Source organism: Ranitomeya imitator, chromosome 7, assembly GCF_032444005.1.
Source record: "Ranitomeya imitator isolate aRanImi1 chromosome 7, aRanImi1.pri, whole genome shotgun sequence".
Lineage (NCBI taxonomy): Eukaryota > Metazoa > Chordata > Amphibia > Anura > Dendrobatidae > Ranitomeya > Ranitomeya imitator.
The window spans coordinates 20246420-20272382 of NC_091288.1; the positions used below are offsets into that span (position 1 = coordinate 20246420).

At 42.2% G+C, this 25963-nt stretch overlaps 1 protein-coding gene across 1 annotated transcript in view; it reads right to left on the reverse strand.

Annotated features, from left to right (window-relative positions):
- The window catches only part of LRP1B (LDL receptor related protein 1B), a 1659362-nt gene that overhangs the window by 95489 nt on the left and 1537910 nt on the right, over positions 1 to 25963 (reverse strand). Inside the window, exons 75-77 of the mRNA XM_069732880.1 lie at positions 24357 to 24491; positions 8107 to 8226; positions 7300 to 7541 (exon numbers count right to left, since the gene is read on the reverse strand). Coding sequence (XP_069588981.1) covers positions 7300 to 7541; positions 8107 to 8226; positions 24357 to 24491 — 497 coding nt within the window. The remainder of the gene's footprint in view (positions 1 to 7299; positions 7542 to 8106; positions 8227 to 24356; positions 24492 to 25963) is intronic.

The window sequence follows — 25963 nt, forward strand, 5'->3', positions numbered from 1 at the left end:
AAGGCCGGGTTCTGGTTTTTTGAGGGACACAAGTGACGTGGATTTGCCTGAAACTGCCCCTCAACCAAGCACAACCGCAGATTTGAGAACTGGAACTTTGGCCCACATGGCGGATTATGCCTTACGTATCCTCAAAAGGGACACACGCATAACTAAAATGATGAATGATGACGATTACTGGTTGGCCTGCCTCCTTGATCCTCGCTATAAAGGCAAATTGCAAAATATAATGCCACATGAGAACTTGGAACTAATATTAGCAACCAAACAATCAACTCTTGTTGACCGTTTGCTTCTGGCATTCCCTGCACACAGCGCCCGTGATCGTTCTCACACGAGCTGCAGGGGCCAGCAGACCAGAGGAGTTAGAGGGGCAGAAATCAGAAGTGGCGTTGGCCAGAGGGGTTTTCTGACCAGGTTGTGGAGTGATTTTGCTATGACCGCAGACAGGACAGGTACTGCAGCATCAATTCAAAGTGACAGGAGACAACATTTGTCCAGTATGGTTACAAACTATTTTTCATCCCTTATCGATGTTCTCCCTCAACCGTCATTCCCATTTGATTACTGGGCATCAAAATTAGACACCTGGCCAGAATTGGCAGAATATGCATTGCAGGAGCTTGCTTGCCCGGCAGCTAGTGTCCTATCAGAAAGAGTATTCAGTGCTGCAGGTTCAATACTAACAGAAAAAAGGACTCGTCTGGCTACCCAAAATGTAGATGATCTAACCTTCATTAAAATGAACCACAACTGGATTTCGAAATCTTTTGCCCCACCTTGCCCGGCTGACACCTAGCTTTCCTATGAAAAGGTCTTGCCTGTGGACTATTCTGAATGCCTTTTCCAATCTCGTAATTTTTGTGCACCTGATTGTCCAGCATACGACATGTTTACACCTCACTAAATGGCCAAACTCCCCACACGGGGCCGTGGTATCGACACTTGGCGACAGCACCCGTGAGAGTGCAGTTTGTCTGAAGAGGTGGGTGAGCCCGCTTTTGGTCGACGGCACTGCCACTGGGTCCCTCCTAGTACAATAAAGTGTCTCTGGCGGTGGTGGTGCGCACCCAACGTCAGACACACCGTTGTAATATGAGGGGCCCTGGGCCTGTACCGCCGGCCACAAGACAGTTTCCCCCCACCCCAGCTCAAACAGTGCTCTACCACTTGCAAAATTATCTCACAGCTCCACCAATGTTTAGTCTATGCGCTGACATCCTTCAATGCCTGCCACTGACAATACCATTGTATTGACATTTTTGTTATGTTAGGCCTTCGATGCCTGTCTGTGGTCACTCCTTCCACTAGGCCTCCACTGACCACACCACTGCTGCCCGTGTACCCCTGGAACCAATTTAAAATTGCCTACAGCCATGTGTTATTATTTTAGGCCTTCGATGCCTGTCTGCGGTCACTCCTTCCACTAGGCCTCCACTGACCACACCACTGCTGCCCGTGTACCCCTGGAACCAATTTAAAATTGCCTACAGCCATGTGTTATTATTTTAGGCCTTCGATGCCTGTCTGCGGTCACTCCTTCCACTAGGCCTCCACTGACCACACCACTGCTGCCCGTGTACCCCTGGAACCAATTTAAAATTGCCTACAGCCAGCCCAATTTTTTTATTTTAGGCCTTCGATGCCTGTCTGCGGTCCATTCTTTCAACTACTACTACACTGACCAGGTCACTGCTGCCCGTGTACCCCTGGAACCAATTTAAAATTGCCTACAGCCATGTGTTATTATTTTAGGCCTTCGATGCCTGTCTGCGGTCACTCCTTCCACTAGGCCTCCACTGATCACACCACTGCTGCCCGTGTACCCCTGGAACCAATTTAAAATTGCCTACAGCCAGCCCAATTTTTTTATTTTAGGCCTTCGATGCCTGTCTGCGGTCCATTCTTTCAACTACTACTACACTGACCAGGTCACTGCTGCCCGTGTACCCCTGGAACCAATTTAAAATTGCCTACAGCCATGTGTTATTATTTTAGGCCTTCGATGCCTGTCTGCGGTCACTCCTTCCACTAGGCCTCCACTGACCACACCACTGCTGCCCGTGTACCCCTGGAACCAATTTAAAATTGCCTACAGCCATGTGTTATTATTTTAGGCCTTCGATGCCTGTCTTCGGTCACTCCTTCCACTAGGCCTCTACTGACCACACCACTGCTGCCAGTGTACCCCTGGAACCAATTTAAAATTGCCTACAGCCAGCCCAATTTTTTTATTTTAGGCCTTCGATGCCTGTCTGCGGTCCATTCTTTCAACTACTACTACACTGACCAGGGCACTGCTGCCCGTGTACCACTGGAACCAATTTAAAATTGCCTACAGCCATGTGTTATTATTTTAGGCCTTCGATGCCTGTCTGCGGTCACTCCTTCCACTAGGCCTACACTGACCACACCACTGCTGCCCGTGTACCCCTGGAACCAATTTAAAATTGCCTACAGCCAGCCCAATTTTTTTATTTTAGGCCTTCGATGCCTGTCTGCGGTCCATTCTTTCAACTACTACTACACTGACCAGGTCACTGCTGCCCGTGTACCCCTGGAACCAATTTAAAATTGCCTACAGCCATGTGTTATTATTTTAGGCCTTCGATGCCTGTCTGCGGTCCATTCTTTCAACTACTACTACACTGAGCAGGGCACTGCTGGCCGTGTACCCCTGGAACCAACATCAGAAAATATAAAAATAAGTATTTTGCTTATAAAAAAGAAAATACTGGTGAGATATCAAATGCAGACATTTTAACATTAAAAACAAACACACAACTAAAATCTGGTACAGTACTAAAAATGGCCACCAGCTACAATTACTTTCTCCTGCAAGTAGTTAACTGAAAGGTTTTTTAAATTGAAAACACACATATGGCATCCACCGAGTGTTGTCCTGTCGCGTCTTCTTTATATTATTGCCGAGAAGATGCAAAACAATGAAAATAATAAAATCATTAATTACCAAAATAATAGAGAAAGTCAACACCACATTGCAAATAAACATTCATTCCAAATAAAGAAGCAGGGCGCGTCCGAGGGTGAGTATATACCTAATAAGAATATAATCACCCTCGGACGCGCAATGCTTATTTCCAACAGCCTTCCTTCCTAAGAATCAGCCCTTCCGTGGTGTAGAGAGACGTTGTGTTACACTCCAAGGTGTTCCCCAGGTTGCCTTTCCTGAGCTTCGATCTTCCGGCTCTCGTTTAGTAGTTGTTGGAAACTACGCTGCATTAGGCCTTCAAATTGGGTATGGGGTGTAGAGAGATGGTGTGTTCCACTCCAAGGTGTTCCCCAGGTTGCCTTTCCTGAGCTTCGATCTTCCGGCTCTCGTTTAGTAGTTCTTGGAAACTACACTGCATTAGGCCTTCAAATTGGGTATGGGGTGTAGAGAGAGGGTGTGTTACACTCCAAGGTGTTCCCCAGGTTGCCTTTCCTGAGCTTCGATCTTCATGCTCTCGTTGAGTAGTTGTCAGAAACTACGCTGCATTAGGCCTACAAATTGGGTATGGGGTGTAGAGAGAGGGTGTGTTACACTCCAAGGTGTTCCCCAGGTTGCCTTTCCTGAGCTTCGATCTTCATGCTCTCGTTTAGTAGTTGTCGGAAACTACGCTGCATTAGGCCTACAAATTGGGTATGGGGTGTAGAGAGAGGGTGTGTTACACTCCAAGGTGTTCCCCAGGTTGCCTTTCCTGAGCTTCGATCTTCATGCTCTCGTTTAGTAGTTGTCGGAAACTACGCTGCATTAGGCCTACAAATTGGGTATGGGGTGTAGAGAGAGGGTTTGTTACACTCCAAGGTGTTCCCCAGGTTGCCTTTCCTGAGCTTCGATCTTCCTGCTCTCGTTTAGTAGTTGTTGGAAACTACGCTGCATTAGGCCTTCAAATTGGGTATGGGGTGTAGAGAGAGGGTGTGTTACACTCCAAGGTGTTCCCCAGGTTGCCTTTCCTGAGCTTCGATCTTCCGGCTCTCGTTTAGTAGTTCTTGGAAACTACACTGCATTAGGCCTTCAAATTGGGTATGGGGTGTAGAGAGAGGGTGTGTTACACTCCAAGGTGTTCCCCAGGTTGCCTTTCCTGAGCTTCGATCTTCCGGCTCTCGTTTAGTAGTTCTTGGAAACTACACTGCATTAGGCCTACAAATTGGGTATGGGGTGGAGAGAGATGGTGTGTTACACTCCAAGGTGTTCCCCAGGTTTCCTTGCCATTGCTTCGGTCTTCCGACTCTCGTTTAGTAGTTGTAGAAAAGTACACTGCATTAGGCCATACAAAATGGGTATGGGGTGGAGAGAGATGGTGTGTTACACTCCAAGGTGTTCCCCAGGTTGCCTTTCCTGAGCTTCTATCTTCAGGCTCTCATTAAATTGTGGTTAAATGGAACAACTGCATTTGGCGTACTAGTTGGTTTGGGGCCTACTATCGGTGTCTGCCACTCCTTGCTGTTCTCCTGGTTTCCTGTCCTGAAATTCCATTTTCAGGCTCTCGTTAAGTAGTTGTTAATGTTAGACTGCATTTGGCCTACTAGTTGGGTTGGGGCCTACTATCGGTGTCTGCCACTCCTTGCTGTTCTCCTCCACTGAACAAAGCTGTGCCGCCTGTTTACTACGGTTGCCAATTTTGAACTGCATTTCGACTACTTACTGATTTGGCCCTACTCTCTGTGTCAGCCTCTCATTCCAGTTGTCCTCCACTGCAATGCCCCCTGGTTATTCCTGTGTTACCAATTTTGAACTGCATTTAGCCCACTTTATTCTTTGGGCCTATATCTGTGTTTCCACTTCATCGTGCCCATTGCCCAGCCAGTGATAGATGAGTCTGCTGGTACATTGACCCATAATGCAACATTCCCCGTGCATGCTACACAACAACATTGTGACCCTGCTGAAAGTCAGGTTGCTCTTCCCGCATACCATACCACCTTACACGGGGACAAAGAGGAAGGTGCAGATGAAAGTGCAGGTTCCTTCATCAGGTGGGGGGAGGAATACTAGTTGGCGACGTCACTGGCACAGGGCCTCTCATAGTACGCAAAAGTGTTGCTGCCGGTGGGAGGCGCCCCCGCCGTGCAAACACACCGCTGTACTTTGAGGGGCCCTGTGCCAGTGCCAATGCCAACAAGTGGGCCCCCCCTGCTTGCTCAGGATCACAGCACTTGCAAAGTTGAAATACTTACCTCTCCCTGCTCCACTGCCGTGACGTGGTACAGATTTCCTGGGCCCACTAATTACTTGAACCAGCCCTACCCCACACAACTTTAGCCAAATGACCCCCAATTTCAAATGCCTTCCAATTATTATAAGGTAAATTACGCTTGACAAGCTTCATTAAGAAGAATGGATGGTTTTGACATTAAAATGGGCACTCTAGGTGTTTTCCTGGCCCCCACTCACTGCCGACTATGCTGCCCCATTGACTTGCATTGGGTTTCGTGTTTCGGTCGATCCCGACTTTACGTCATAATCGGCCGATTTCACTCGACCCGACTTTTGAGATAGTCGGGTTTTGCGAAACCCGGCTCGACTCTAAAAAGGTCAAGGTCGCTCAACTCTAGTGAGCACATTTTGTGCATTTCTGGTTAATTTGTTACCCAGATAAGACCCTATGTGTGCTTTGTCTTTTTTTCCAGTGTTTTTCCGTTTCTTAAGTATAATCTTTTGTCATGTTTAACCTTTTCCCAACCCTCAAAATAATGCAGATAATTGTTGGCAAACTAACCGACATTTTGTTAGGTTCATGCAAATTGAAATTAGAAAATTTTGAAATATGTTGTATCTGATATTTTGTCAAATTCACATTCGATTTGTTACAAATGAATTTGCTCATTACCAACCACCACTTCTTTCCACAAAATAGTGACTGCCTCTAGTCCTGACCATCAATTGTTCAAGACTGCCTGGGAATATCCCCAAACCAGATCCCATTTTTTTGGGCAGGACTTCAACCAAGACCTTCAAAGTTACAGTACTCTTGGCAACTTTGTAAGTGTCAGTTTGACTTAGGTTTGGGATCTTTTGTTTTGCATTTTTAGCCACCATCGATACTGGATCCGCCAAAATGTAGAATACTTATTTCAGAGGTTTTGAGCTTGACCCACATATATCAAAAAGTGTAGCAAAATGAACAAGATCTTAAAGAGAAAGCATGTTTCAGGCCTTTATAACGGTCATTGAGATTATTTTGGACAAGAATCAGAATGTAGAGGGTTTTTTCCTAGGAATTAGGAAACACTTGGCAACATCAGTGATGATTCAGTGAACTCTCAAAAAAAAGATTGACATAACCGAAACTAGCAAGGCATGCTTTACCAGCATGTCGACATACTATAAGGCAAATTCACCATTGGGTCCCCTACTCCGACTTGCAAAAGGAATATTTTTTTTCTTTTACTATTTTTACAATTTTATAAAATGTTTATTAACATTTTTGCCTTACTGCTTTGTCAGAAGACTCCTACTAAGTGGATCCTGTCTCATATCAGAAGAGCTGAAGCAGGTCAAACATCCTAGACAGTTGTCAGCTGAACTTCTCACACAGACGAATATTCGATTTGGCTTTCAAAGGGCAGTTGGTAGAAAGTCACTTCCAAATTAATCTGTCAATGTCTTATTCTCCCGAGAAACAAAAGAATTGGGTATTGAATTCTCAACTGCCCTAACCTGATCCCCCTGAGAGATTAAAGAGACCCTGTACACATCAGATGGTCGGTCCATCCCACCAAAATCTTTGGTTCATCTCCTATTTTTTGGTGCCTTATAAGGTTTTTCCAAAGATAGTAAGTTATGTCTTACCCCATGGATACTGCCAGTTGGGGGTCCAACCATGATCCAAAGTATGGGGGTCTGGAACCTGGGAACAGAGTTCTGTAGAGCTCAGTTTTGAATGGAGCGGAGGTGTACATGCTCAATCTATGCTCCATTCAGAACAGCTGAATACAGCAATCCATTATTTATGGAAGTCCCATATGCAATGTATGGAGCAGAGGTGAAGAATGTACACCTGTTCACCATTCAATATGAGTTTCTGTGAAGCCTCGTCACAATCACCTGGGGTCTCAGCAGTCAGATGGCCAGTGATCACTAAGTTATTTCCAATAATTACAAATAACTCTTTAAGGGTAATCTCATTGGTCTTCGAGCAGGGAAGGTGAGGCATGGGTCATTTATACTAAGGAACCAAAAATGTAATATTTAGTCTCAATGACCTCTGACCGTCATCTTCGGATCACAAATTTTGACCAATGACTGAATCTTACGGTTACATTACAAAATTGCCCTCTAAATAATGAACTTACAATTAATCCACTTCTGGTCTCTTTTCCTCCTCTGCCATGAAATGTATTGTAGAATATTCCTCCTGGGTTGAACTGCGTGCTCCATATAATCATATTGCCTTGAAGATACATCTCCATTCCCGTGATCCGTGAGTTGTGCGCGATATGAGATATATGCTGATGCTCTGTGCTGTAGCCAAAGGGATATCTGAAAGCGAGGACCTCAGTGTCATTGGCGACATAGAGTATTTGTTCTTCTGAGTCTGAAATAATACCAGATATCATAGTTATACAAGTAATTACTTTATTTAGAAGGACGTCTGCGTACATTGAGAATTCATGGTTACATTCCATACGTTTTATGTGATGCCACTTTAGACCACAATATAGAGACAAGAAGTTTTGTGCTTAGGATCCATAACCCTTCCAAGGGAACAATTTTAAGCACTAGGGCCACATATCAAAATATTAAATTTAGGCTCCATGCTCATGACTATCAGGCTCCTCTTGCTGTGCTTCACGCTTTGACACATTCCTTTCCTCATTAATCACTGTCATGGTTCTCAGATCTACCGGCTCCTTTGCGGCCTGCCCATGCAGAATGGGTAGCGGTGTAGGAGGGACTGGTGGTGCTCTGGGGGATGTCAGAGCAGGTAGCACTACAGGCAGGACACCCAAACTATAAATTTAATTAAAAAGGGTGGGCTATTTTAAATTGGAACCATGGATGTTATTTTTTTAGGGGGTACAGAAAATACAGTTACCAAAATATGACTTGTCAGTCGTCAACCTTGAATAGAAGCATTATTTTAAAAAAATCCAATTTACCTTTGATGGTGCAACTGCTGCCCCCTTCTATGAAGTTTCTGTCACAGGAACAGTGGTAGGACCCCTTCAAATTAGTACAGTGATGGGAACAGCTTCTTAGGAGCAAGCACTCATTGATATCTATATCAGAAGAAAAAAAAATATATCATATTAGGACAAAAAACAAGTGAGGACTTGTCAGACGACAAAACAAGGGTCTATGCAATTCGAGGATGCCTGGGTAACCAAATGATAACATCTAATAATGGCTGCTGGAGTTCAGGAAGGACTTCAATTCCCCAAACAAGTAGAAAATGATAGTGATAAGATGCAAAATCTTTAGGTTTCATTTTTATTTTCCCAGCCTTTATTTTTTTAGTGCCTTCACAGGGATTGTGTAGTAGCAGAAAAAAGTAATACATTGAAAATGCTTTAAAAAAAATAAAAGTATTTATAAGTTAGTTTTACTACCGTAATTAACAAATTGCAAAGCGAATGAACAAAACACGAATCTAAATCTCATCAATATTTTTTTGTGACTACCCTTTTGCCTGCAAAACCGTATCAAAACTTTAATTCTTCTAGGAAAACTTGCATGCAATATTTGAAGGAACTTGGCAGTGAGGTTGTTCTAAAGATTTGGGAGAACTAATCACAGATGTTCTGTGGATATAAACTTAACATATGTTCAATCTTCATGTTTTTGACAAGTTTTTATCATTTTTTTTCCTCCCGGATTACTTTGACATGAAAGCAAGGTCAAGTGACTGAACCACACCCAAAATACAGGAAACGGGGCAGCAGAAGCTCTTGACTAATAAATCAAGATATTTGCCTGACAGAAGATAGTTTTTTCACCGAACGGTTGGAGAAAAATACAATAATGGATGTGAAAGGTGAAACAGGTGGAGGGTCCTGCAGTTTGGGGCTGCATTTCAACAAATGTCGTTGGAGGTTTGATCAAGATTAATGGTGTCGTCAACGATGAGAAATGCAGGCAGATACTTATCCATCAAGTGATATCATCAGGGAGGCATCTGATTATTCTGGAGCCGAACAATGATCCCAAACATCTAGCCGATGACATTATGAACAAGGCGACCTGGAAGTGATGATCTGGCCCAAAAAAGACAATATCAGAATGATTTGCACACGCTGACATCCACAGACGATCTGTGATTAGTTCTCCAAGATCTTTGGAACAGTCTCCCTGCTCCTTCAAAATCTGTGTGCACGTGACAAGTGTACCTAGAACAAGTTATGCTGCACAATAATATCCTCTGTTTGGTCCAAAGTGGAAGGAATCAATGAAGTTGTCATATTTTCGCATTCTGTATGGATCAGGTTACGTAGAAAATACAAGTCCATAACAAGTATGTGCTTGGAAAATATCTGAATCACAACTCTTTAATGAATTCTCAAACTTCTATTTCTCAAGACCTGCAGCAACTTCGTGTAACATCTTAGGTGTTCTTGGAGAGAAAAAAAGAAAAACTTCACTTTCTATGGCTGAAAAATCTGTTCTCAATAATCATCTCTGGCAGCGGCACCAGAAAAAAAAATTATCTTCCATCCCACAGGATACTCGGGAGAGAATGTGCTTTCTAAGCCTGCGTATCACTAATCCGTGCTGAATTCATGATGACTTCTGTCTGGCGCAGAGTGAAGAAAACCACCGGGCTGACAATAGTCACACTTATTAGTGATGGAACACTGTATGTTTATTTCTTCAAAAGAACTCCATATGCTTTGTGCCTTCGATTAAGAGAGGTAGAGAGTCACATACGTAAGATATATGTAGATCTGCACACCGGGGGCTTCTTAAAGTGTAACTACAGCTTGTACCTAACAATGTTTTGTGTAAAAAAGTCAAGAGCTAATATAGATTTGGGGCTCAAACCAAATTGGTCAAAGATCCCAAATCCTTTCATTATTCCTTTTTGCTTCTAACATGGCAAAACATATTTTTAAAGCACCGCACCACTTTGGCGTTTTTTCTCCTGTACCACTGGAGTGGTGCTTTAAATGCATTTCTTCTGTCCCTGTCTCATACTCACCTGCAGCCGCCTTCATTGTTTCATGTCAATCCGGTCTTTTCCCTGCGAAAAGTGATCTGTTGTAGCTTCATTGTTTCATGGAGCTTTGTGAAGATCACTTTTCAATACAAGTCTATGAGAACCTCGTTCTGGCCTCGTTCTGGCTCTTGCATGGAGAGTTTGTAACATAACTTCTGACCAGTCAGAAGCTGTGCTCACAAGTTTCTGTCACGTGACATATAAAGCATCACTCCAGCACTGAATATTAAATAAAAAAAACCCTGGAGTAAAACCCTGGTTAAAACCCGTGTCTGACATTTAGCGTAATAGTACACCATTGTCTGTATTCCCCCTCCTTTGGATGTGAGCCCACATCTTTTTCAGGACATGTCAGCTGTATTGAACAGCTGACATGAGCGCGCAATAGTCATGGGTGGAATCGTAATCCACCCATGGCTATGAACTAGTTAATTGCTGCTGTCAAACTCTGAAAGTGGCATTTAAATGGTGCTGAATGCTGACGACAATCTTGCTGGAAATACCTACATCGGTGACCCCCGTCACGTGATCGGGGTCATCGGTTCGTCGGCATGACAATCAGAGCTCTCCTGGAGACCTCTACGGTTGTCAGTGCCAGATTGCTATGAGCGCCACCCAGTAGTTGGAGCTTATAGCAAGTCAGTATTCAGCTACATAGATGCGAACTGATCATCGCCTCTATGTAGCTGAGCCGATCGGGCTATGGCAGCTTCTAGTCTCCTATGGAGACTATTTAAGCATGCCAAAAGTTAAAGAAAAATGTTTTTAAAAATATAAAAAAATTAAAAAAATATATAAAAGTTCAAATCACCCCTCTTTTGCCCCATTCAAAATAAAACAATAATAAAAAAAATCAAACATACACATATTTGGTATCGATGTATTCAGAATCGCCCGATCTATCAATAAAAAAAAAAAGGAATAACCTGATCGCTAAACGGCATAGCGATAAAAAAAAGTCAAAATGCCAGAATTAGTGTAAGTTTTTTGGTCGCTACGACATTGAATTAAAATGCAATAACGGGCAATCGAAAGAAGGCATCTGCACCAATATTGGTATAATTAAAAACATCAGCTCGGCACGCAAAAAATAACGACTGTAATACACAGAAAAGTTCCTGAACATTGATCCATATTCAATGCGAGGATGCGATTTTTTTCTCCAAAAATTATCCGTGTGTCATCCGAAAGGCATTTGTATGGCATCCGTACGGCGAGATTTTCTCGCTGGCTTGCAAAATCAACATAGAATGGATCCATGGCCTCAAATATTCATGAAAACATTTATGCAGCCTATATATTATATATATATATATACTGTATATATATATATAAATATATATATATATATATGTCAGTGAGACACATATATATATATATTTATATTTAATACAGCGCCAAATAGCAGAAAAGCCGGTAATTCAATTGCCGGCTTTTGCTATCTCCTTCCCAAACCCGACAGGATATGAGACATGGTTACATACAGTAAATCATTTCATATCCCTTTTTTTTTTTTTTACATTTTCCTTACAACTAATGTTGGAAGTGTCTGTGTGCAAAATTTTGTGGCTCTAGCTGTTAAAATAAAGGGTTAAATCACGTAAAAAATTGGCATGGGCTCCTGCGCAATTTTCTCCGCCAGAGTGGTAAAGCCAGTGACTGAGGGCAGATACAGTTAGGTCCATACATATTTGGACAGAGACAACATTTTTCTAATTTTGGTTACAGACATCACCACAATGAATTTTAAACAAAACAATTCAGATGGAGTTGAAGTTCAGACTTTCAGCTTTCATTTGAGGGTATCCACATTAAAATTGGATGAAGTGTTTAGGAGTTTCAGCTCCTTAACATGTGCCACCCTGTTTTTAAAGGGACCAAAAGTAATTGGACAATTGACTCAAAGGCTATTTCATGGACACGTGTGGGCAATCCCTGTGTTATGTCATTCGCAATTAAGCAGATAAAAGGCCTGGAGGTGATTTGAGTTGTGGTGCTTGTATTTGGAAGGTTTTGCTGTTTAGTAAACATGCGGTCAAAGGAGCTCTCCATGCAGGTGAAACAAGCCATCCTTAACCTGCGAAAACAGAAAAAACCCATCCGAGAAATTGCTACAATATTAAGACTGGTAAAATATACAGTTTGGTACATCCTGAGAAAGAAAGAAAGCACTGGTGAACTCATCAATACAAAAAGACCTGGGTGTCCATGGAAGGCAACAGTGGTGGATGATCGCAGAATAATCTCCATGGTGAAGAGAAACCCCTTCACAACAGCCGACCAAGTGACCAACACTCTCCAGGAGGTCGGCGTATCAATATCCACATCTACCATAAAGAGAAGACTGCATGAAAGTAAATACAGAGGGTTCACTGCACGGTGCAGCCACTCATAAGCATCAAGAAGAAAAAGGCTAGACTGGACTTTGCTAAAAAACATCTAAAAAAGCCAGCACAGTTCTGGAAGAACATTCTTTGGACAGATGAGACCAAGATCAACCTCTACCAGAATGATGGAAAGAGAAAAGTATGGTGAAGGCGTGGTACAACTCATGATCCAAAGCATACCACATCATCTGTAAAACACGGCAGAGGCAGTGTGATGGCGCGGGCATGCATGGCTGCCAGTGGCACTGGGTCACTAGTGTTTATTGATGATGTGACACACGACAGAAGCAGCCAAATTAATTCTGAGGTATTCAGAGCAATGCTGTGTGCTCAGATCCAGCCAAATGCAGCCAAACTGATTGGTCGTCGTTTCATACTACAGATGGACAATGACCCAAAACATAAAGCCAAAGCAACCCAGGGGTTTATTAAAGCAAAGAAGTGAAATATTCTTGAATGGCCAAGTCAGTCACCTGATCTCAACCCAATTGAGCAGCATTTCACTTGTTAAAGACTAAACTTCAGACAGAAAGGCCACAAACAAACAGCAACTGAAAACCACCACAGTGAAGGCCTGGCAGAGCATCAAAAAGGAGGAAACACAGAGTCTGGTGATGTCCATGAGCTCAAGACTTCAGGCAGTCATTGCCAACAAAGGGTTTTCAACCAAGTACTAAAAATGAACATTTTATTTAAAATTATTTAATCTGACCAATTACTTTTGGTCCCTTTAAAAACAGGGTGGCACATGTTAAGGAGCTGAAACTCCTAAACCCTTCATCCAATTTTAATGTGGATACCCTCAAATGAAAGCTGAAAGTCTGAACTTCAACTGCATCTGAATTGTTTTTTTTTTTAATTCATTGTGGTAATGTCTATAACCAAAATTAGAAAAATGTTGTCTCTGTCCAAATATATATGGACCTAACTGTATTAATAGCCTGGAGAGGGTCCATGGTTATTGCCCCCCCCCTGGCTAAAAACATCTGCCCCCAGCCACCCCAGAAAAGGCACATCTGGAAGATGCGCCTATTCTGGCACTTAGCCACTCTCTTCCAACTCGCCTGTAGCGGTGGGATATGGGGTAATAAAGGGTTAATGTCACCTTGCTATTGTAAGGTGACATTAAGCCTGGTTAATAAGGAAGAGGTGTCAATAAGACGCCTATCCATTATTAATCCAATATTAATAAAGGGTTAAAAAACACACACACACATTTGGCAAAAAGTATTTTAATGAAATACATAAACATGGTATTGTAATATCTTTATTATACGCTCAATCCAATTGAAGACCCTTGTCACCTGAAACAAAGTTAAAATTATGCTTGTAAAATTATTTAACCCCTACAGCGTGGGACATGACGGGTCACCGGAAAGGTATGGGATATTGTTGTTTTTTTATTTTAACTTTGTTATATATACAGTACAGACCAAAAGTTTGGACACCTTCTCATTTAAAGATTTTTTCTGTATTTTCATGACTATGAAAATTGTACATTCACACTGAAGGCATCAAAACTATGAATTAACACATGTGGAGTTATAATCTAAACAAAAAAGTGTGAAACAACTGAAATTACGTCTTATATTCTAGGTTCTTCAAAGTAGCCACCTTTTGCTTTGATGACTGCTTTGCACACTCTTGGCATTCTCTTGACGAGCTTCAAGAGGTAGTCACCGGGAATGGTCTTCCAACAATCTTGAAGGAGTTCCCAGAGATGCTTAGCACTTGTTGGCCCTTTTGCCTTCACTCTGTGGTCCAGCTCACCCCAAACCATCTCGTTTGGGTTCAGGTCTGGTGACTGTGGAGGCCAGGTCATCTGGCGTAGCACCCCATCACTCTCCTTTTTGGTCAAATAGCCCTTACACAGCCTGGAGGTGCGTTTGGGGTCATTGTCCTGTTGAAAAATAAATGATGATCCAACTAAACGCAAACCGGATGGAATAGCATGCCGCTGCAAGATGCTGTGGTAGCCATGCTGGTTCAGTATGCCTTCAATTTTGAATTAAAATCCCCAACAGTGTCACCAGCAAAGCACCCCCACACCATCACATCTCCTCCTCCATGCTTCATGGTGGGAACCAGGCATGTAGAGTCCATCCGTTCACCTTTTCTGCGTCGCACAAAGACACGGTGGTTGGAAGCAAAGATCTCAAATTTGGACTCATCAGACCAAAGCACAGATTTCCACTGGTCTAATGTCCATTCCTTGTGTTCTTTAGCCCTAACAAGTCTCTTCTTCTTGTTGCCTGTCCTTAGCAGTGGGTTCCTAGCAGCTATTTTACCAGAAGGCGTGCTGCACAAAGTCTCCTCTTAACAGTCGTTGTAGAGATGTGTCTGCTGCTAGAACTCTGTGTGGCACTGACCTGGTCTCTAATCTGAGCAGCTGTTAACCTGCGATTTCTGAGGCTGGTGACTCGGATAAACTTATCCTCAGAAGCAGAGGTGACTCTTGGTCTTCCTTTCCTGGGTTGGTTCTCATGTGAGCCAGTTTCTGTGTAGCGCTTGATGGTTTTGGCCACATCACTTGGGGACACTTTCAAAGTTTTCCCAATTTTTCGAACTGACTGACCTTCATTTCTTAAAGTAATGATGGCCACTCGTTTTTCTTTACTTAGCTGCTTTTTCTTGCCATCATACAAATTTTAACAGTCTATTCAGTAGGACTATCAGCTGTGTATCCACCAGACTTCTGCACAACACAACTGATGGTACCAACCCCATTTATAAGGCAAGAAATCCCACTTATTAAACCTGACAGGGCACACCTGTGAAGTGAAAACCATTCCAGGTGACTACTTCCATCAAGAGAATGCCAAGAGTGTGCAAAGCAGTCATCAAAGCAAAAGGTGGCTACTTTGAAGAACCAAGAATATAAGACATAATTTCAGTTGTTTCACACTTTTTTGTTAAGTATATAATTCCACATGTGTTGATTCATAGTTTTGATGCCTTCAGTGTGAATGTACAATTTTCATAGTCATAAAAATACAGAAAAATCTTTAAATGAAAAGGTGTGTCCAAACTTTTGGTCTGTACTGTATATATGTGTCTCAATGACATATATATATATATATATATATATATATATATATATATACAGTTAGGTCCATATATATTTGGACAGAGACAACATTTTTCTAATTTTGGTTATAGACATTACCACAATGAATTTTAAACAAAACAATTCAGATGCAGTTGAAGTTCAGACTTTCAGCTTTCATTTGAGGGTATCCACTTTAAAATTGGATGAAGGGTTTAGGAGTTTCAGCTCCTTAACATGTACCACCTTGTTTTTAAAGGGACCAAAAGTAATTGGACAGATTCAATAATTTCAAATAAAATGTTCATTTTTAGTACTTGGTTGAAAACCCTTTGTTGGCAATGACTGCCTGAAGTCTTGAACTCATGGACATCACCAGACGCTGTGATTCCTCCTTTTTGATGCTCTGCCAGGCCTTCACTGCGGTGGTTTTTAGTTGCTGTTTGTTTATTGGCCTTTCTGTCTGAAGTTTAGTCTTTAACAAGTGAAATGCATGCTCAATTGGGTTGAGATCAGGTGACTGACTTGGCCATTCAAGAATATTCCACTTCTTTGCTTTAATAAACTCCTGGGTAGCTTTGGCTTTATGTTTTGGGTCATTGTCCATCTGTAGTATGAAACGACGACCAGTCAGTTTTGCTTCATTTGGCTGGATCTGCGCACACAGTATGGCGGCTCTCAATACCTCAGAATTCATTCGGCTGCTTCTGTCCTGTGTCACGTCATCAATAAACACTAGTGACCCAGTGCCACTGGCAGCCATGCATGCCCGCGCCATCACACTGCCTCCGCCGTGTTTTACAGATGATGTGGTATGCTTTGGATCATGAGCTGTACCACGCCTTCACCATACTTTTCTCTTTCCATCATTCTGGTAGAGGTTGATCTTGGTTTCATCTGTCCAAAGAATGTTCTTCCAGAACTGTGCTGGCTTTTTTAGATTTTTTTTAGCAAAGTCCAGTCTAGCCTTTTTATTCTTGATGCTTATGAGTATCTTGCACCGTGCAGTGATCCCCCTGTATTTACTTTCATGCAGTCTTCTCTTTATGGTAGATTTGGATATTGATCCGCCGACCTCCTGGAGAGTGTTGGTCACTTGGTCGGCTGTTGTGAAGGGGTTTCTCTTCACCATGGAGATTATTCTGCGATCATCCACCACTGTTGTCTTCCGTGGGTGCCCAGGACTTTTTGCATTGATGAGTTCACCAGTGCTTTCTTTCTTTCTCAGGATGTACCAAACTGTAGATTTTGCCACTCCTAATGTTGTAGCAATTTCTCGGATGGGTTTTTTCTGTTTTTGCAGCTTAAGGATGGCTTGTTTCACCTGCATGGAGAGCTCCTATGACCACATGTTTACTTCACAGCAAAACCTTCCAAATGCAGCACCGCACCTCAAATCAACTCCAGGCCTTTTATCTGCTTAATTGAGAATGACATAGTGAAGGAATTGCCCACACCTGTCCATGAAATAGCCTTTGAGTCAATTGTCCAATTACTTTTGGTCCCTTTAAAAACAGGGTGGCACATGTTAAGGAGCTGAAACTCCTAAACCCTTCATCCAATTTTAATGTGGATACCCTCAAATGAAAGCTGAAAGTCTGAACTTCAACTGCATCTGAATTGTTTTGTTTAAAATTCATTGTGGTAATGTCTATAACCAAAATTAGAAAAATGTTGTCTCTGTCCAAATATATATGGACCTAACTGTATATATATATATATATATATATTTATATATATATATACAGTGGGGCAAAAAAGTATTTAGTCAGTCAGCAATAGTGCAAGTTCCACCACTTAAAAAGATGAGAGGCGTCTGTAATTTACATCATAGGTAGACCTCAACTATGGGAGACAAACTGAGAAAAAAAAATCCAGAAAATCACATTGTCTGTTTTTTTAACAATTTATTTGCATATTATGGTGGAAAATAAGTATTTGGTCAGAAACAAACAATCAAGATTTCTGGCTCTCACAGACCTGTAACTTCTTATTTAAGAGTCTCCTCTTTCCTCCACTCATTACCTGTAGTAATGGCACCTGTTTAAACTTGTTATCAGTATAAAAAGACACCTGTGCACACCCTCAAACAGTCTGACTCCAAACTCCACTATTGTGAAGACCAAAGAGCTGTCAAAGGACACCAGAAACAAAATTGTAGCCCTGCACCAGGCTGGAAAGACTGAATCTGCAATAGCCAACCAGCTTGGAGTGAAGAAATCAACAGTGGGAGTAATAATTAGAAAATGGAAGACATACAAGACCACTGATAATCTCCCTCGATCTGGGGCTCCACGCAAAATCCCACCCCGTGGGGTCAGAATGATCACAAGAACGGTGAGCAAAAATCCCAGAACCACGCGGGGGGACCTAGTGAATGAACTGCAGAGAGCTGGGACCAATGTAACAAGGCCTACCATAAGTAACACACTACGCCACCATGGACTCAGATCCTGCAGTGCCAGATGTGTCCCACTGCTTAAGCCAGTACATGTCCGGGCCCGTCTGAAGTTTGCTAGAGAGCATTTGGATGATCCAGAGGAGTTTTGGGAGAATGTCCGATGGTCTGATGAAACCAAACTGGAACTGTTTGGTAGAAACACAACTTGTCGTGTTTGGAGGAAAAAGAATACTGAGTTGCATCCATCAAACACCATACCTACTGTAAAGCATGGTGGTGGAAACATCATGCTTTGGGGCTGTTTCTCTGCAAAGGGGACAGGACGACTGATCCGGGTACATGAAAGAATGAATGGGGCCATGTATCGTGAGATTTTGAGTGCAAACCTCCTTCCATCAGCAAGGGCATTGAAGATGAAACGTGGCTGGGTCTTTCAACATGGCAATGATCCAAAGCACACCGCCAGGGCAACGAAGGAGTGGCTTCGTAAGAAGCATTTCAAGGTCCTGGAGTGGCCTAGCCAGTCTCCAGATCTCAACCCTATAGAAAACCTTTGGAGGGAGTTGAAAGTCCGTGTTGCCAAGCGAAAAGCCAAAAACATCACTGCTCTAGAGGAGATCTGCATGGAGGAATGGGCCAACATTCCAACAACAGTGTGTGGCAACCTTGTGAAGACTTACAGAAAACGTTTGACCTCTGTCATTGCCAACAAAGGATATATTACAAAGTATTCAGATGAAATTTTGTTTCTGACCAAATACTTATTTTCCACCATAATATGCAAATAAAATGTTAAAAAACAGACAATGTGATTTTCTGGATTTTTTTTTCTCAGTTTGTCTCCCATAGTTGAGGTCTACCTATGATGTAAATTACAGACGCCTCTCATCTTTTTAAGTGGTGGAACTTGCACTATTGCTGACTGACTAAATACTTTTTTGCCCCACTGTATATATATATACCTATACTTTGTGTAGACATTTATTCTCTCTATTCTATTCTATTCTAACCTGTCAGTGTGATTTTACTGTACACCGAACTGAATTGCGGCTTTTCTATAGAACACCGCTGCGTATTTCTCGCAAGTCACACGCATGGTCCTAGTGTAATCCGTATTTTTCTCGCCCCCATAGACTTTCATTGGTGGATTTTTTGCGCAATACGCTGACAAACGTAGCATGCTGCGATTTTCTAAGCCCGTAAAATACAGCTGAGAAATATAGGGCAGATAGGAGCTGCCCCATAGAGAATCATTGGTCCGTGTGCAATGCGTAGTTTTTGCGCCTCTCATACATCCGTAAAACTCTCTAGTGTGACGCCGGCCTTCGTAATTCACAGATCCATCTAGGTAAACTGATCCACTGTTTGGAGTCAATGGATAAAAAAAGTTTAGACAATCTATCCGCTGCAGTAAAAAAAAAAACAAATGAGAAAAAAAAGAATGATACTAAGATGACACCAGATATAAAAAAATTGATCCATTTTTGGTTCGAGTGCTGCATCTGAAAAAACGGACTGTACAAGGACAGAACTCAGGACAACTCCAAGGAGAAACCACCAGAGCAAGCTGAGCTAAAGTGATGGGGTGAGCAGGTGAGTATGGTTTCTTGTATCATTTTAGAACAATCCCAGCCTGTTTTAAAAATTGGACCTGGACAACTTTTAATAAAACTTAATTAGTAAGGTATAACAGTGCCATTTGAAAAAAAAAAATCTCATCTTGCAAAAATACAAGTCCCCATGGTTAGGGCTCCTTCAGGACTGAGCACCAATATAGGCTTGGTGTTTAAGGGTCGAAATGGCTCCAAACAGTATAATTTTTATGATGTTTGACCTTCTTTTATATTTTTTAGGAGGTGGGGCAGCATCGTGTAGCCTACCACGCTATTCTATCCTCCAAAAAACAAACATATGATGCAAACAAATTTTTCACATTGATGTCACTGGGTAACGTACGGAAACATAATGTTATCTATGTCTTTAATGTCCTTTTTTGGAAAAAAAAAAGAAATTCAAGGTTTATCCCTAAGATATGTTTTTAATTAAGAAAAAAAACCTCATAATAATTGGAAACGTAGATTCAAAACGTGATGTGAACGTAGTCTAGATTTGTCAACTTCTTGGCTCCTTTTCCAATTAACATTGCTAGATTTCCTTTATGGCTGCCGGCAAGAAATAGTGGCACATACAAAATCTAATTACCACAATCTCGATGAGGCTGAACCCTGAGAGGGACGGGTCAGATTTACATTTACACTATAGATCTTCGCGTCACGGAAATGACCTAACCAAACACTCCACTTAGGTGTCCAATCAGTCAGGGCGCCAGGTTCATTTTTTCTTCTTGATGTGGCAGCTGGCCGGCTGTTCTTCATGTCGAAAGGAACTAAAACAAAAGCTTCGTACACAGATATGTTTGCTGAAGTTGACTATTTTTTCGCAACTCAAACTCTTGAAATGTTATTAGTGAGTCACATGTTGAACATTCCGATACCGCAAGTATCGGGTATCAGCCGATATTTGCGGTATCGGAATTCCGATACCGAGTTCTGATATTTTTGTGATACTGGGAATCAGTATTGGGATTAAGATTAATGTGTAAAATAAAAAATATTGATATACTTACCCTCTGACGCGCCCTGGTCGTCACCGCTGCAACCGCCTTGCTTTCATTCCTAAGAATTAGCGCGTTAAGGACCTTCGATGACGTAGCGGCTTGTGATTGGTCGCGTGAGCGGTCACATGACTGCTCAGCGACCAATCACAAGCCGTGACGTCATCGAAGGCCCTTTACGCGCTCATTCTTCGGAACGAAAGCAAGGCGGTTGCAGCGGTGATGACCAGGGCGCGTCAGAGGGTAAGTATATCAATATTTTTTATTTTTATTCTTTATTTTACACATGAATATGGATCCCAGGGCCTGAAGGAGAGTTTTCTCTCCTTCAGACCCTGGGATCCATTACAGGATACCTTCCGATATTTGTGTCCCATTGACTTGTATTGGTATCGGATATCGGTATCGGTGATATCCGATATTTTTCGGATATCGACCGATACCATCCGATACCGATATTTTCAAATATCGGACGGTATCGCTCAACACTATTAGTGACCTAACTTGGTCATGCTCCAAGTTAAAGAACTCAAAAACTTTTCTAGATGACCTCCTCAAAAGGGTTCAAGATGGTCTTTATAGGTCTCAAAGAAAGTAGAAACTATACGTGTTATCTGACGGGACTGAAAGCCTTCCACAGGAAAGGTTTACGGCATCTGCTTTAATTCTTTTAGCCTCCTAGGCTAAAACCTATTGCATCTCGGTTTTTTTTTTAGTCCCCAAATTAGAGTTGGTTCTTATTAAGGGGAACCAATCATCTGATCCTTGCTACCTTAATCGTGGACATCGGGCATCAAAACCTTGCTACACAATTGCAGTCAGGTATATTTTTCTCTGTAAGGCTATGTTCCCACGATGAGCTTTTGATGTTGCGGATTTTCTGCACCCATTAAATTAAATAGGTTACTTGCAATTGTTTCCAAAATTGTAAAGAACTCACCAACAACTCATTGTGGGAACAAAGACTAAATCTCCGACGTTAAATGCCGCTGTCAATCTCTGATAACAGCATTTAAATGGCACGCTCGCCGATGCCCACAGGCTCTGTTTCCCATCGACCCCTTGCAGCACGATCAAAGGGATTGATAGGGTACACTGAAGACCCCCGTCACTGCGTTCTCAATCCTCTTGTGAAGCTTAGTCATAAGGCAGGTGCAAGTGGTCGTAGATCTTCTCATCAGAGAGAATCGAGCCAATTATGTAAATGACACTTTGACCACACTCTCATCAAAGTTTGATCGCAGTGTGATCTTCTCCATTGTGTGAGGCTGTGTAAATCAGACTGCACTCAGACGTCATCCGAGTGCAGTCTAAAGTTCCCCATACACTTATTGACTTAGACGGCTGGGCGCGATCCGAATATCGGCTCTAACTTGGGTATACTGCGATTTTTTTCCGATTACAGACACTGTTCAAGGAAGAAAAAAACGGTCGTGTGCACAACTCCATAGACTAACATTGGTCCAAGTGCGATCGGATGTTTCGTCAGATCTCATTCGGACCAAAAATAAGCTTGTCTGCACCTGAGGATAGGCTGAGCCCCATAGCAGTCAGAGATTTTCTCTTTATGCTACAATATTATTATATTGCAGTATATACTATATATATATAAACACTTATGCAAGTCCTATAAAGAAAATAATTTAAAAAAACCCTGTTTTTAAAACATACAGAAATATTTTTATAAGTATAAAAATTAAAATGACACCCTTTTACCTCCTTAAAAATGACGAAAGCAGAAAAAAAAACAGTTGTTATTGTTGCATTTGTAAAAGTCCGATCTATTGAAATGTTGAATTCATTAACCCGATTGGGAAACACCATAAAGAGAAAATATCAAATCAAAACTCCAGAATTGCTTTTTTTGGGGTCACTTCACCTCCTTAAAAAAATGTAATAAGCCATGAAAGTATCATATGTACATAAAATTGGCATTAAAAAAAATCAGCTCACCGAACAAAAAATAAATCACACCTCAATCAGCTGCAAAATACAAATGTTTTGGGTCTCAGAAAATTATGACTCAAAGTAAAAACTTTTTTTTACAATCTACTGATTTTTTTCATCATTTAAATAGAACGAAATTGATGCATGTTTGGCGTCTCAATAATCCGGCTGACCAGGACAATCACAATTCCAGGTCTTTTTTTACCACAATAAATGCAATGAGAGCCTGACTCCAGCGATGTGTTACTTACTGGGCTGCGTGGTGCAGTTTTGGGAGAATCCCTGTTTTCTCTGCTGTAGATGTGAAAATGCTCAGAATGCTGAGCTGTGTTAACCCCGCCCACACCGCTGATTGGCAGCTTCCTTTGTACGCTGTTAGCCAATCAGTGATGGGGGCGGAGTTGCACAGATTAGAGGGACTAACCAGCACAAGACATCTAGCCCTGCAGTGATAATCTCTTGCTGATAAAACTCTGATTGTACTGGAACTACAGCGAGCTTCTGAGCAAATGAAACATCTCTGGAATCAGGGCCTCCACTCCATGCTGCTCACAAATTAAATATCAAAAACCTGGCGACAGATTTCCTTTCAACTATATTTGACAATTTAGGGCAGGATTTGCCAAAATGAGCTGAATCTGCATGTGAAAAAAAAAAAATCTCAGCAAGCGCTACCTGTGTTAGGTGAGACTTGCCAATTCAAGTCTATGGGTGTGCTGGTGTGAACTCAGCCTAAGGCCGGGATCACACATGCGAGAAACACGTCCATGTCTCGCATGTGAAACCCAAGCTCTGGCGCCGGCACTGTGGAGCGGCCGCATAGCAACACATGGAGCCGCACGCTCCGCTCTGGAGTGCCGGCGCCACAGCTTGGATTTCACATGCGAGACACGGACGTGTTTCTCGCATGTGTGATCCCGGCCTAAGGCCACATTCACACCTTCAGTATTTGATCAGTATTTTCCATCAGTATTTGGAAGAAAAAAAACAGGTGTGGTTGGAAAAATACAGACGTGGTGAGACGTGTTTCTATTCTACTTTTCCTCTGTTCCTCTCCCGATTTTGGCTTTCAAATACTGATGTAAAATACCGACCAAATACTGAACGTGTGAACGTGGCCTTACAATAGTAAATCTGTCCCCATGTGTCAGATGGAGGCACACTTAAAGTTCCTGTAGGACCGACTCTACGAATGAAGCCCTTGTATTAGCAGCGCTACCACCACACGACCATCCTTAGCTTTTCTCTTTTGAAGACCATTTTGCATTTTTCCGTTCAAACAATTCCTAGAACGCGACTTAAATCCTCGTATTCCTGCTTCTGTGCGATAATACCAGCCGCTATAAGATACGTAGGAGTATAGAAATTACTTTTTTTTTTCCTACTTGTATAGATTGCGGAATTCATCCAGGGATTAACGCAATATGTATATGTAAAAAGACGAGTTAATATTGACGGGAATGCACGTTGTCATTAAATTCTTCAATATCTTATGATGTTGGTTTAATTAATTGGCATTGCTAATTCACTGCAAGACTTAAATTTTTTAATTCCTTTCATGTGTAAAGCGGCGTCTCTATATTTTGGCTACTGCAATTCCTCATTATGTGATGTGATTCTTTTCCTAGGTTACGCATGGAGAATTAACTTGTCCCCGAAGACAGACTGCAGCTTTCCCTCTAATAAACCAATAGCGTTTAGAATGGAAATCACGTTTTTGGTTTTTTGCTTTTTTTTTCCTTCCGACTTGCAGAGTTTTTTTTTTGCTTTTTTTTTTTAACAAGTGATCTGAAGCACCTACCTTCACATTGCCTGTTCTTGAAGTTTCTTTGGAAGCCGGTCTTACAGTGACAAAAAGCAGGTGTGCTCGTTTGATTGCAGTAGGCATCGTCTCCGCAAGGATTTACTTCGGATTCGCAGGAGTATAAACTCGGCTCTGAAGAAAATTAAAATTCAGCTTGAGCGCTCTCTCGGAAATCGACAAATCAAATCAACGCAAACGTTAGTTTTGAAAGTCTTTACATTTATATATTTTTTCTTAGCTCAGTCGCAAAACCTGTGTGTAAGACCAAAAGGAAGACAAAAGATGATTCTCTACCGATGGTATTCCGAAAAAATAGAAATCAACAAATGGAGCAGACAAGAAAAAATACAAATATAGGGGAAAAGATGGCAAAGACTCAAGAAAAAAAAATCATAGGAAAAAAATAGAAATTTAGATACAGCTATGACATTATTGATATCCGTTCATAAAACTGAGTTCCTCCTACATAATTCTGCAAATGGCGGCAAGCTGCGTGCTTATGCACAAAGAGGACTAACTGTGCACACATTAAGGCCAGTCTCACACGTCCAGATAATTCCGGTACCGGAGAAAATGGTACTGGAGTTATCCGTGTCCATGTGCTCACATAGGCCATCCGTGTGATGTCCATGAGTACGGTTTTAGGGTCCGCGTGCTGTCTGTGTGCTGCACGTGTGCTGCACGTGTGTCCGTGTCCATGTATTACAACAATTTTTACAATTTTAACCCTATGACAGGAAAAACGCACACGGACAGAACACGGACTGCACACGGACAGCATCCGTGTGCGGTACGTGTTTACACGGACCCATTGACTTTAATGGGTCCGTGTGATCCATGCGCTCCCACGAGCACTGACATGTCTCCGTGTTTTGCAAATGGACACACGGTCCGTGAAAACACGCTGACATGTGCAGAGACACATTTATTTTGATGTGTCTACATGAGTCAGTGTCTCCGGTACATGAGGAAACTGTCACCACACGTACCGGAGCCACTGACGTGTGAAACCGGCCTAAAAGAGGACCCCTTCATTTTATGCTTGGGTGGGGTGTTCAAGGGGGTTGAAAAAAAATTTACTGATTCAGAATCAGCTTCTTTTAAACTTTGTCCATTGCCCGGTCTTAGGGCACAGACTTGCGAATCCTCACATTGCGCACATTGCATTTTGTCAAAATTCTTCTTTGCCAGTGCTGAGAGAAGCAGACGCGTGGCTGCATGTAAGCGATTAGCATCAATGCCGTCACTTACCGACTAGACACATGCAGCTGCTCTTAATACAAGTGAGGCTGGATACGACTAGCCGGAATGTGGCCAAAAGAATGGAAATTGCATACCTGCCGCAACCGGAGAATCCTCACAGTGTGCAGTGCGCATGATGTGAGGATTCACAAATCTGCAGTCACAAAGAGTGACACTTAGGCCGGTGTCACACTTGTGAATGCAATGCGAGAATCTTACGCGAGTCTCTCGCATCAATACCCGGCACTGCCGCCAGCACTCGGGACCTGAGCGTTCAGCTACATGTATTTTTATGCAGCTGAACGCTCCGGTCCCGAATGCCGGCGGCAGTGCCGGGTATTGATGCGAAAGACTAGTACGAG